The following is a 13099-nucleotide window of genomic DNA, read 5'->3' as shown; positions in this document are numbered from 1 at the left end:
AGGAAACGTTAGGCACTACCTGATGAAATAAACTAATATTCGCCATAAAAAGTATACGGAACTACCACGTAATACCGGCAAATTAAATGCTCGATTAGATACGACCCTGGCTGTATTGCACGAAATTCAACAACCTTTTGCTATTGTGCACTCGACCTTTGTTTTGAGGTCGCCAGACGATTATAAATTGTGGATGAATATTTTTTATCTGTATCCGACAAATATCAGATCGATGACAGCAACTGTCAAACTTTTGACGGATGTTTTGGCGGGAAAGTGATCGTTAGACGATGCTACCGAAGACAATGGCTGTATAGGCTGAGTCCTTTTGCCATTCCCTGAGATAGGAAAAATTGAACCAAAAAAAAATAGATGATGTATTTAAGATATTTTTTTATGGACTCAAGTAGATAATATCAGCTCAGACTATCTCTTTTTTATTTTTTATTAAGTTATGTGTTATCTATGTTACCATGCATTATGCTGAATTGTGATCCACATCTACTCTGTATTAATGTGTGTAAATTGTTGTTTTTTTTCTTTTATATCTATTATTTGTGTATGAAAATAAATAGAATGATATGCATAAACAAAATTCACAAAATTTTGAAAATAATTTATAAAGTTATACTGGAAGAATCATATAATAAATTATTGTTTATTAATATACGACTATTCTTTATATTGATATTGTAATTAATATAATTTATAAATTTAGTTTTATAATTAAATCAAATTAAACAACACTGTTTATATTGCACCAAGAAGGCAGGATACAAATGAACTGCAATATACATACATTCTAAACTAGCTGTCCCGCGACTACGTCTGCGTGGAATTTAACTTTATTTTTCTAAAATAAAAGTAACTTCTTATATCAGCTACCTGTCAAAAAAAAGTTCGTCAAAATCGGTACCGTATTTATATTCATATGCATGTAGTAAAAAACGGTTATTTTAATGTTACAAACTGACACTCCAATTTTATTTATATGTATAGATAAAACTATAGCAAAATGATATATTCCTATATGCTATTTTGCAATAGTTTGGTATTGTATTGGTTCCCATATTGCAATAATTAGCTGATCTTTCGACACGTCCGATCTTTCCCGCGTGAAAGCCGAGATTCGCGCGGTATACAATATAGTATACAGTACAATACCAAACTATTGCAAAATGGCATATAGGAATATATCATTTTGCTATAGTTTTATCTATACATATAAATAAAATTGGAGTGTCAATTTGTAATATTGAAATAACCGTTTTTTACTACATGCATATGAATATAAATATGCATGTAAATGTAGACAAAGAACGAGAAATATCGCCGCCATGTTTATTATATTATTTTAATTATAAATTTGGTTAGATTTGGTTCAGGACAAAACATGACCTTTGGGGTATCAACTGTACCCTAGTTATTAATAATGAAAGCTACACTGAAGGCTCTTCCTGTACATTTCGCGTCATGTAGGAAATTATATTTGACAGTTGCAGGAAGTTCAATGATAGATAACTGATTATAATATCCATATATGACGGCCTCGGTGGTTTAGCGGTTTAACATGCCGCCTACTTCCGATGGTCACGAGTTCGATTCCTCGCACGACACAAACATTATGAGTATGATTGTTTTTGTTGGTCTGGGTGTTTTCTACGTATAATATCAATGTGTTTACGAAAAAAAATATCTATGTGTTTGTATCAGTTATCTAGTACCCATAAAGCTTTAGCAAGCTTAACCTTAGTCTAGATGGTGCTGTGTGAATTATCCTGAGATTATTACTATTATTATACTGGGTGTAAGAGACAGGTTGGCCAAAACGAAAACAGCTGATTCAGATGAATGGTCTGAATCATCAGGTCGGGCCAGGCGATAATAAAATATAATATTATTATAAATAAAATGTGACCAAGGGTGGGCTTAGCTCTGTGTGTGGTAATTCAGGTATATACAAACAGCATTCTCAATATAGTATTTCAAGTCAACCACTTAAGAACACACAATGAAACAAAAGTCAAACCTGTTTATAAACATTAACAGTTTACATTAAAATTTAGTATATAAGTATACACATATTTATATAATAAAAAAAATATATATAAAAAACTTCTGTAAATGTGTTGCAAATACATTTAGCTGAACTTCTTGCAAGGGATAATAATTATACCTTCATAGAATATTCTTAGGAGCGATGGTTTTTATCTCATATAGTCTGTAACTTGTGTATTTGAAATTTCAGACGGGTTCTAGCCATCCCCCCCAAATCTAACGTCCGTTCCCTCACGACGGATGTAATATGTACTATTCTTAGGAGCTATGGTTTTTATCGCTTATAGTCTGTAAATTGTGTATTTGAAATTACAGACGTACGTGTAGATCTATTGTACTCGCCTTTTTTCAGAGTTCGCTACTTAGACACGTCAGGGACAAGAATTGAAGGATATTCTTATCAGTGATGGTTTTTATCTCCTTGGGAAGGAGCGTAAACTTTCCAAAGGAGATATTTCGTTTATGCATAAGTGGGCTACAACCACATAGGATGTGTAGTGGCGTTGCCTCTTCAGTATGGTATAATCTGCAGATTTTAGTTGTGCATAGGCGTAGGTTTGCCATGTGTTTGTTTAATTTGCAGTATATAGTGTGTAATTTGTGTATATAAAATTTCCGACGGGCTCTAGCCATCCCTCCCAAATCAGACGGGCCATTCTCCTACGACAAATGTAATATGTACTATTCTTAGGAGCTATGGTTTTTATCTCCTATAGTCTATAACTTGTGTATTTGAAATTTCCGACGGGTTCTAGCCATCCCTTCCAAATCTAACGTCACGTTCCCCCACGACAGATGTAATATGTACTATTTTTAGGAGCTAAGGTTTTGATTTCCTATAGTCTGTAACTTGTGTATTTGAAATTTCAGTGGGCTATAAATCCCGTCTTGTGTAATATGTACTATTTTTAGAAATTTCATAATCTGTAACTTGTGTATTTGAAATTTCAGATGGGCTCTAGCCATCCCCCCCAAATCTAACGTCCCGTTCCCCAACGACAGATGTAATATGTACTAGTTTTAGGAGCTATGGTTTTTATCTCCTCCTATATAGTCTGTAACGTGTCTATTTGAAATTTCAGACGGGCTTAGCCATCCCTTCCAAATCTGACGTCCCGTTCTCTCACGACAGATGTAATATGTACTATTCTTAGGAGCTTTGTTTTTATCTCCTATAGTCTAACTAGTGTATTTGAAATTACAGACGGGCCCTGGCCATCCCTCCCAAATCAGATGGGCCGTTCGCCCACGACAGATGTAATATGTACTCGGCGGATTGGACCGCCGCTCTAGCCCAGGGCAGAACGACACCCGACGACGGATGGTCTGTGGTCCCATGTGCGTACGGTTGGGAGTACAATAGAAGTGATGTCCCATATGATACCATTGCATCTCAGGTGAGTATCATGACTTGATATACATAAATAATAATAAATTCATACAGTCATCTAGTCCTGAGTTAAGTAGATTGTTGTTGGTGCTAGACAACTGATAATGTATATCTTAGACATATTATTTTACATACTAACTCGTTAATGCAAATATTTGGACTATGTGGGAAATCGAACCCGCGACCATTGGAAGTCAGGCGGCGTGCTAAACCACCGAAGTCGTCAAAATATTTAATTTCATAACTATTAACCCAGTTGGAGTAGACAGTCATTGTCAAATGTCAACAGCGTCGTTGGTGAAGTTCTTGCCACTTTCCCAGATTTTTCATCATGCTCTTTAAATATTTATACGACACCACTCCAATTCTTTCCTTAATTTGCCTGATGTAGCTGTATCTTAATCTTCCCCTCCCCCTCTTTCCTTCTATTTTTCCCTCAATAATAATTTTCGTAAATTCATCGTTCCGTATGTCCTGAAATTTTTCCTCGTCTGTGTTCTAAAGTATTCAATATCTGCCTTTTGTCTTTCAACCTAAGTAAAACATCTTCATATCTTACATTATCTTTCCAAATAATTCGATCCATCCTTGATGAATGCTCTTCTAAAATTTATTTTCTCTTTCACACTTTTAGCTGGACTGGGTGTGCGAAAAGGACAACCTACCAGCAACAGCTCAGGCCATATTCTTCTGCGGTGCCATAGTTGGAGGTCTGGTGTTTGGTTGGATAGCAGATAAATATGGAAGAATACCAGCTCTAGTTGGTAAGATTGATATAAGCATAAGTTCATTAATTCATAATTTAAGAGCTGAGCTCTTGTCGGTAGAGCTCTTGCCACCTTCCACGATCTTCTATCATAAGTATAAGTACTGGATCAAATTTCAACATAGTATATATTAAATTCAGTATATATTTCGATCTTGAAATAAACATAATTTTCCTGTAGATGATGATGATATAGATGGCAAAAATTTTATTGAGTTGGCGATGTTTTGGCATTTTACTACCATGGTCATGGAAATTACGGCAGTCATATCAACAAGCAAGCATAAAAACCAAATGAATTTTAAGATAATTTACATTTATAATTATATATTACATTTTTAGTATCTAACTAAAACTAAAGTAGATGTGACACCGTTTGAAGAACCCCAGAACTCGAAACGCAAACCACTGTACATAGTTACTGTACGTTAAAATCGATAGTCTATATATATAATCACCTGGTTATCTGTGATTGGTGTATTCAGTTACTCAACCAGTTGATAGTGTAATTAACATTTTGCCTCTAACGAATTACTGCTAGTTAGTTGGTGAGAAGGGAATTTTTAGTAATTTGACTGTTGACCCTATTATTAGTAAAGTACCATTTCTAGTTGACCTCATGATTCTCATGATGGACTGACCTTACCTCATATTCATCTATCATCTTCCACTGTTGCCCCGCCAGAGTAAACCGTTAGTAACCGCCGAGCAGGCAGGTGCACCATTCCATTATCATCAACCAAAAAAGTGCTATTTGGTAGTTTGTATTCATACATTTCAACTTAAAAATGTAAAGTTATAACAAATATATAACATAATGTACTTTTTTAAACATATTTTCTTTCTTTAAATATTCTTTTTTCTTATTGTTTCCAGGAACAAACCTGATCGGCTTCACAGCTGGTATTGGTACAGCGTTCTGTGACAGTTTCTGGTCATTTGCGTTGTGTCGATTTCTGGTGGGCTTAGCTTTTGATAATTGTTTCACCATGATGTATATCCTAGGTATATATAATAACCATACTGTTCTCTTAGTTATAATACCAAAATTAATTTTATCACGTTACCTGTTATTTTTCTGAAGTCTCTATCATTATTTAATGGATATATATTATTTTGTTTAATTCCAAAAATAATTAACTAAGCTTCCAAGCTATATCCGAACTCTATTCAATGACTATATGTGATATATAAAAAAAACTTTTACAAAAGACTTTTCTTTCTGTTTGGTATATAGCATTTGGTACTACTTATTTTAAAGAGAGGAACTTCGTAAAAACGTACCAAACGCTGATGACCTACAAAATCTGCCTACGTACGGACTCTGCCATCAAATTGCTATCTCAAAGTCTATTTTTAATTTCCAGTACTGGAATACGTCGGCCCCAAATGGCGTACATTCGTAGCAAACATGTCAATAGCGTTATTCTTCACGCTGGCCGCATCCCTGCTGCCTTGGATAGCATTATGGGCTGATGATTGGAGAAGGTTTGCCATTGGCACCAGTCTACCATTCATATTGGCTGCGGCGACCCCTTGGCTCGTACCAGAGAGCGCTAGGTGAGTTCAAAGTTTGGTTATCGTCATAATTGTGACATCAACTAATTAAGCTCCTAGATATTAATAAAAAAATAGTATATTTCTATATTCAGTCCCTCATTCACAATATCCAGTTGTCTAGCGATTTAGTACACCGTTTTAGATTAAATGGTCAATGGTTCGATTCCTCGTAATGTACAAACATTTGTATTCATGAGTATGTTTATATTGGTCTGGGTGGTTCCAGGCTATCTACCACTGCCGTCCAACGTTTTGGCTTGCGACCTCTTATTTAAATATTATTTAGATGACCACAGTGGTTTAGCAGTTTAACATACCGCATTACTTTCCGATGATCGCGGGTCGATTTTTCGCACGGGGGCAAAGATTCATGTGTATGATTGTTTGTATTATTCTGGGTGTTATCTATGTGTATTATGTATGTTTTAAAAAAATATCTGTTTGTTTGTATGAGTTTTCTAATACTTAGCCATAACACAAGCTCTGCTTAGCTTAGAACTAGATGGCGCTGTGTGATTTGACTAACATTATTATTATTATCTCTTCGTCTCTCTCCATTCTACGCGATTCTGTGCTCGTTATTTAGTATATGAAATCATTATTAATATATATAAATATATATTTTATGTTTCAGATGGTTAGTATCACAAGGCAAGATCGACAAGGCGCTTACTATCATGAAAAAGTTTGAAAGAATAAACAAGACCAAAATTCCTGAGAAGGTGCTAAGCGAGTTTGCGGTATGTACTGTGCACTTGAGGTTTAGAGGAGATGATATTTAATTTAAATAAATTTATTAACGGCTTCAATGGTTTAGTGGTTTAGATCACCGCCTAGATTAAGATGTTTGCGGGTTCGAGTCCTCGCACGGTACTAACATTTGTTTTTAATGGTTGTTAGTAGTCTAGTGAATTGGGATATAGTTTGGGAGACTAGTGTTGACTGTTCTACATTGAGTCATAGTCTGATCGCTGAACAGTCAATACTGGTCACTTCCGCACTTAGTATTTGTGATCTCACACATGCTAATGATATCAGAATTAAATAAAATAATATAAATACATTAATGAAATGGACTTCCGCAAAATAACACCTAATCGATCACATAAACTTTTATCACCATGGGTGATGAACTGGATTGCCATTTATATTATCTTATTTCTTTTCTTGTTTAGATTATATCTGAGATGGTATTCCTAACCAATACAGATCTTCGATCTTGTTTAGGGTCCTGCAAATTTTATAGTAAAATATTGTTGATTGCTGTTTTATACATATGTTTAAATTTGTGGAGAAACAAATAATTACTTCATTCAATCGAATTTTTGCAAAAATATCTTTATTATATAAACATTCTCTTGCAAAATTAATAATTTTAATAAGGGCAAAAAGTTATTTTTTATTGGTATTTAATTGCACTAGTGCTACTTTTTACATTTATCAATTTAACCTATTATTTTCAACAGGAATCCTCCCTTAAAACTATCAAAGACTCAGAAGCAGAATGCAGAACATATTCCGTTCTGGATCTCTTCAAAACTCCGCGGTTGAGGCGGAACGCAATTCTTCTCATCATCATATGGATGGCCATCTCATTGGTCTTTGATGGCCACGTGAGGAATGTTGGGTCTTTGGGTTTGGACATCTTCTTAACCTTCACGATTGCATCGGCTACGGAATTGCCTGCAGATACGTTCTTGACTGCTGTGTTAGATAGGTGAGTATTTTAACCACAGAACAATGACGTAGATACTTACCTACTTCTTTAATCTGTGATATTTGCACCCTTACAAGCGCAGCCAGAAGGATTCTCCTTATTCGCTGCATATTCGGCGTTTAATCAATTCTTTAAATTACCTTTGCAGTCTTCTTTTGCCTCTCTTCTTCTACTGTAACTCCTCTCATTTTACAACTCATTCTTTATCTTATTTTTGTAGTCTTTATAAGCTTTTATAGGTACAACCAATTACTTATTTTAACGAATTATTCCACAAAGCGTTTTGCGATTCGTAAATCAAATAAATCTTGTAAGTCTGCCTGACTAAATACTATATCTATAATTTATATATATATGTATGTTTTATTAACGGAATAATAAAAATATCGGTTGTCGCCACTATTGGAAGAAAGTAGATTGGGGTTGCCATAAATACTGTATCATGCTAGCATAACAGTGGCGTTATATATATATATATATATATATATAAAAAGTTGTTGACCCGGAATCGATGCCGGGGCAAAGGCACCTTCATCCCCTTAGGATGCGGATGACTAGTCATCATCACCAAAGCAATTTGTTTTTGCTCTTATAGCCTATGAATATTATAATTATCCATTAACATCTTGCTTACTTTGTAACATGTGAGTCGGTTGTAGGGTGAGCTATGGTAGTAATATTACAGTGCAAGACTTAGTCGTCCAGAATGGCAACGCATGTGAGCTATCAAGGGTATCACATGTATATGACAGTTACCACTTACCGTCAGATTCTTTGCTATTTTTTTATGGTTAAAGTAATATCTGTCACTTCCTTTGTGGCGACATCCTTTTGGTCTATGTCTTATTATTGTCATCCTGCATGTGTATTCCTTTTTTTTATTTATTTACTAGCTATTCGCCCCGGCTTCCCATCCCTTATTTTAAAAAAATGCGTCAAATTCCGTTGCGTTTTAAAGATTTAAGCATACATAGAGACGGACAGACAGCGACAGCGACTTTAGTTTATACTATGTAATGATTATTTTTTCTTTCTTATATACTACTTATTACACCTGATACCTTGTTACCTGTAATATCCTAATTATACATTAATATTTACTCAACTTATTCTTCTGCTATTCCAATTACATAATATAGTTCTATTAGGTAGTGCACGTGAACAAAAACTCGGGCTCCTCGAACAAATACTCCAATAGACTACTGCTATTGAGTAAAAACAACATATGCATGATGACTAGGGCCCTCACAGGACACTGCAAATTAAACAAACATATGGCAGAACTAGGCCTATATAATCACAACAAAAATCTGCAGATTCTGCCAAACTGAAGAGGAAACGTAGTGGCGTACACATCCTATGTGGTTGTAGCCCACTCATGCATAAACGAAATATCTCCTTAGGAAAGTTTACACTCTTTCCCGAGGAGATAAAAACCATCGCTCCTAAGAATATCCTTCAATGCTTGTCCCTGACGGGTCTAAGTAGCGAACCCTGAAAAAGGACGAGCACAATAGATCTATGCAGGTCGCAGTGCTACAGGTGCTACAGGCACCTGAGAATAGCCCAAACAACTCAATAAAAAAAATAATGCACGTGAAAATTATGGTGAAATAATTACCAATATGTTGTTCTCAGATGGGGCAGAAGATGGTTGGCTTGTGGATCTATGGTAATTAGTGGTATCTTCAGTCTGCTGGCGACTGCTGTCCCTGTAGGTCAGTGATATCCAACACAACTTTTTTTTCTGAAATGATGCACCTAACGGTTTACGCTGGCGGGGCACCAGTGGAGGATGATAGTATAAGGTCAGGCCAGTTAGCCCTTAGTGGCAAATTCACCAGGAATTTAAACTGATGTTTTCCAGCAGTAACCGCGTGGAGGTCAACCTGACAAGGGACATTGTTAGCAATGGGGTTATTAATCCACATTACCAACAACCCCTGTTGCTGGCAGCTTGTCTATCATTCTTTTTATAAACTTTATATTTTTATATCTATATTTTTATACGTCACTTTTGACTATTCTATATTATATATTGTTTTGTTTTCTTCTCGCTGTGAGCCCTTTTGGGAATAATATACATTTTTACTAATATTTGGATTTTATTAAAATATTAGTTGTGTTCCCGCTCCAGTAACAACCCCCTTCACCCCGCACAACTCTTATTACTATCCTTATATTCACCATTATAAAGGAATTTACCATTCATAATACATAAATAATTTGGTGGAAAGTCAAGTCTCGGTAGTCTAGCGGTTTTGTCCACCGCCATCCTTACGACGGTCGCAGATTAGAAATAGAAATAATCTTTATTCAAATAAACTCATTACAAGCACTTTTGAATAGTCATATTTTGATTCTACCACTCATTCGGAATGCAGATTCATCACAAGAAGAACGAGCAAGAAACTTGTGTGTTGCTCTTTTTAATAGATGTTTATTTATATAAATAATTCAGTATAACAAGTAAGAGGCATGCGATAATCAACATAGAAATCGCTACGCACTCATTATTAGTGTAATCAGATAATATTGTCAGTGCTATGGATTTAAAGTTTTTCTATAAAAATTCGATCAATTTCGATTCGATTATATGCACGATACAAACATTCGTAACCAAGCGTAGAACTGTTTGTAATGATCTGGCAGTTTTCTGTGTATATTAGAAAAGAAAAAAAAAGAAATTTACTGCCAACTAAGAACTAATTGGTTCTTGGTCCCCTTGGAAACCATCGTGGTAAATTGCCATGTCCCAGTTGTCTAGTACCCATAACACCAGCTCTGCTTACCGTGGGACTAGATGGTGCTGTAATAATTGTCCAGGTTATTTATTTATTACTTAACTATACCTGCGATATGACCCGCGTGAAATTTATAGCCTATTCCGATGTACAAGCTATATTACTGTAAAGTTTCATCAAAACACGAACAGTAGTTTTTGCGTGAAAGAGTAACAAACATCCATTCATACTTACAAACTTTTGCGTTTAGAATATTAATAAGATATATTATATATTAATATTATTATAAATTATAATATTATATATATATATACCTTTTATTTTAATATTTTAACAGGTGGTCCGTCAGCATCTCTAGCCATCCTCGGCCGGTTCGCCGTGAACATATCGTACAACATCGGGCTGCAGTATGCGGCGGAGTTGCTGCCGACCGTGGTGAGGGCGCAGGGCGTCGCCCTCATACATATAATGGGCTACGTCGCCTCTATTGTAGCACCATTCGTCGTTTATCTCGTTAGTATTTAATAATAATAATAATAATCTATCTTCATCACATAACTCATCCATGCTCGGCTAAGGCCCGCGTGTTTGAATATATTACCCCCGTAAAAAGGGAGATATAATAAATATATATATATGTAATAATAATAATAATAATAATAATGATATAACACCAGTCACATCAGGCACACAATAACTACACACACACTCACGCATACATACACGCGCACACACACATACACACACTCTCCACTTACTTGGTTTCGGCCCGTAAGTGTGGAGAAAACCAGCAAAAGCTGAGAAAAAATAAAGAATGATAATAATAATATTTATTCATGATACACATTTACATTTTAATTTACTGTAGTTCTACACTAGGCTCGCAGGCCTGTATTGTAGAGACTAGAGTGACTTATTATTGTGTGTGTGTTCATTTTACATGTTTACCCTTTGTATTAATAGCTATAGGACTTGTGTTTAGGGAATAAATTTGTGGATGTATAATCGAAAAGGTGAGCATTGGTGTGAATGAGAGTGTGTATGTATGAATATATGTGTGTGTGTGTGTGTGTGTGTGTGTGTGTGTGTGTGTGTTCATTTTGCAGAACTGTGTGTTAGTATTTATAATAAAAAATAACTTTTAATTGTATTATTATTAAAATAAAAAAAAATTACCAAAGGCAATTTTTTTTTATTTTATTAACTTTATTTATTTACGCCTTTAATTGGCCGTAATAACAACAAATTTATTTCAAGTGAACCACGAGCGAGCTTGTCCCTTGTGATGTAAAAAAAAATTTTTTTCAGGCCAACATTTCTCAAGATCTTCCTCTCCTTATTCTTGGCATTTTGGGTATAATCGGAGGTCTTCTGTGCCTGTTTCTGCCCGAGACCATGGACACGGAGATGCCGCAGACTCTGCAAGATGGAGAGAACTTCGGCAAGGACCAAAGGTTTTGGGACATGCCCTGCTTCCCTAAGTAAGTCATATTATCTTATTAAAAACACTTTCAATTTTTTTTAAGTAACTGGAAATTAAACAATCTAATAGCTGCGTTTATAATTAGATATTTTTGTAAATACATACATAATAAAAATAGAAAACTCAAGGTATTATACACACACTCACATACACACATACACACACACAATCACACACACACACAGTCACACACACACGAAGACTGACTATCATATACTCCACACTTCAAACTAAAAATTGTAGGTATAACTTTACTTCACAAAACAGATCTTTTAATATTTTTTTAAGACGTACAATATTATACTGGAAGGTTCTGGAAAGAGCTTAGAGATCTATAGTACAGGTTGCGACCTAGTTCAAACTCCAGTTTAAATGTATGTGTATCTTGTAAGTTTCCTTGCGAGAAGTAAATAAAGATTATCATTTTTATAAAAGACACCCAGATCGATATAAACAATTATACCCATAATATTTATACCGTGAGAGAAATCGAACCCACGACAAAAGACACCCAGATCGATATAAACAATTATACCCATAATATTTGTACCGTGCGAGGAATCGAACCCACGACCATCGGAAGTAAAGTAATGTGCTAAACCGTTAGACTACTGAGGCTGTCAATAAAATATTATTATAAAATTTCCAGAAAAAGAGTAGAAGATGACGACAATCCTGGACGTTACGTGAAGCGTCATTCAGTTAGCAGTCGCAATGAACCTGACAACTTCGTCAGAGCACTACCCAGTACTATAGGTTCCAGAGCGTCCATAAGGGCCTCGATTCGAGCTTCGGTCAAGACTAAAACTGGATCCAATAAAAGAGAAACCAGTAAGGAAAGGAAAGAAAATATGGTTTGAATATTTTGAAAAGTAATTTTATGGATAATCGTTCAATTAAATTGACAGCAAATTGAGAGATTGCAGATAAATTTAGATATTAGAAGTTTGGATGTAAAAAACTTTTAATTGTCTCAAAATGTGCATGCTATTCGACCAAATCTCACTAAATATAATTTGTACTCGAGGAGGAATCCCAATTAAATTGTTAGTAAAATTGGTATTCACAATTTTATATGTTAGAAATAAAGATTTTTGTGCCGTTTCAAAATTTAGATTTGTAACTACAAAATGGAAAGAAATCTCTAATTTAATTTATAATTATAAGGACTATTCCAACTGAATTGGTAGCATAGATGATAGAGGTATGAGAGATTGACTAGATTAAGAGTGTAAAACTTTTTAATTTGATAGTGGATTGAGAGATACAAGATCGAAGTCTCAAAATTTGAATGATATCCAGCCGAGTCACACAAAATTTTTAATGTAACGTAATCCTGATATTTCCATGGTTAACAAAAATGATGAAGGTTTCAAAGATT

General features: G+C 34.9%; 1 protein-coding gene across 1 annotated transcript in view; it reads left to right on the top strand.

Annotated features, from left to right (window-relative positions):
• The window catches only part of LOC131842286 (organic cation transporter protein-like), a 36248-nt gene extending 23670 nt beyond the window's left edge, over positions 1-12578 (top strand). The window contains exons 3-12 of the mRNA XM_059190822.1: positions 3263-3455; positions 4083-4212; positions 5091-5219; positions 5582-5774; positions 6409-6514; positions 7241-7491; positions 9130-9209; positions 10573-10748; positions 11544-11716; positions 12368-12578. Of these exons, the coding sequence (XP_059046805.1) occupies positions 3263-3455; positions 4083-4212; positions 5091-5219; positions 5582-5774; positions 6409-6514; positions 7241-7491; positions 9130-9209; positions 10573-10748; positions 11544-11716; positions 12368-12578 (1642 nt within the window). The remainder of the gene's footprint in view (positions 1-3262; positions 3456-4082; positions 4213-5090; positions 5220-5581; positions 5775-6408; positions 6515-7240; positions 7492-9129; positions 9210-10572; positions 10749-11543; positions 11717-12367) is intronic.
• The last annotated feature ends 521 nt before the right edge of the window (positions 12579-13099 follow it).

The sequence above is a fragment of the Achroia grisella genome, unplaced genomic scaffold (genome assembly GCF_030625045.1).
Source record: "Achroia grisella isolate CSIRO2021 unplaced genomic scaffold, CSIRO_AGI_Agris_v1 utg2156, whole genome shotgun sequence".
Taxonomy (NCBI): Eukaryota; Metazoa; Arthropoda; class Insecta; order Lepidoptera; family Pyralidae; genus Achroia; species Achroia grisella.
The sequence above is the reverse complement of the archived record's forward strand: the minus strand, read 5'-3'. Positions and strand labels throughout refer to the sequence as shown.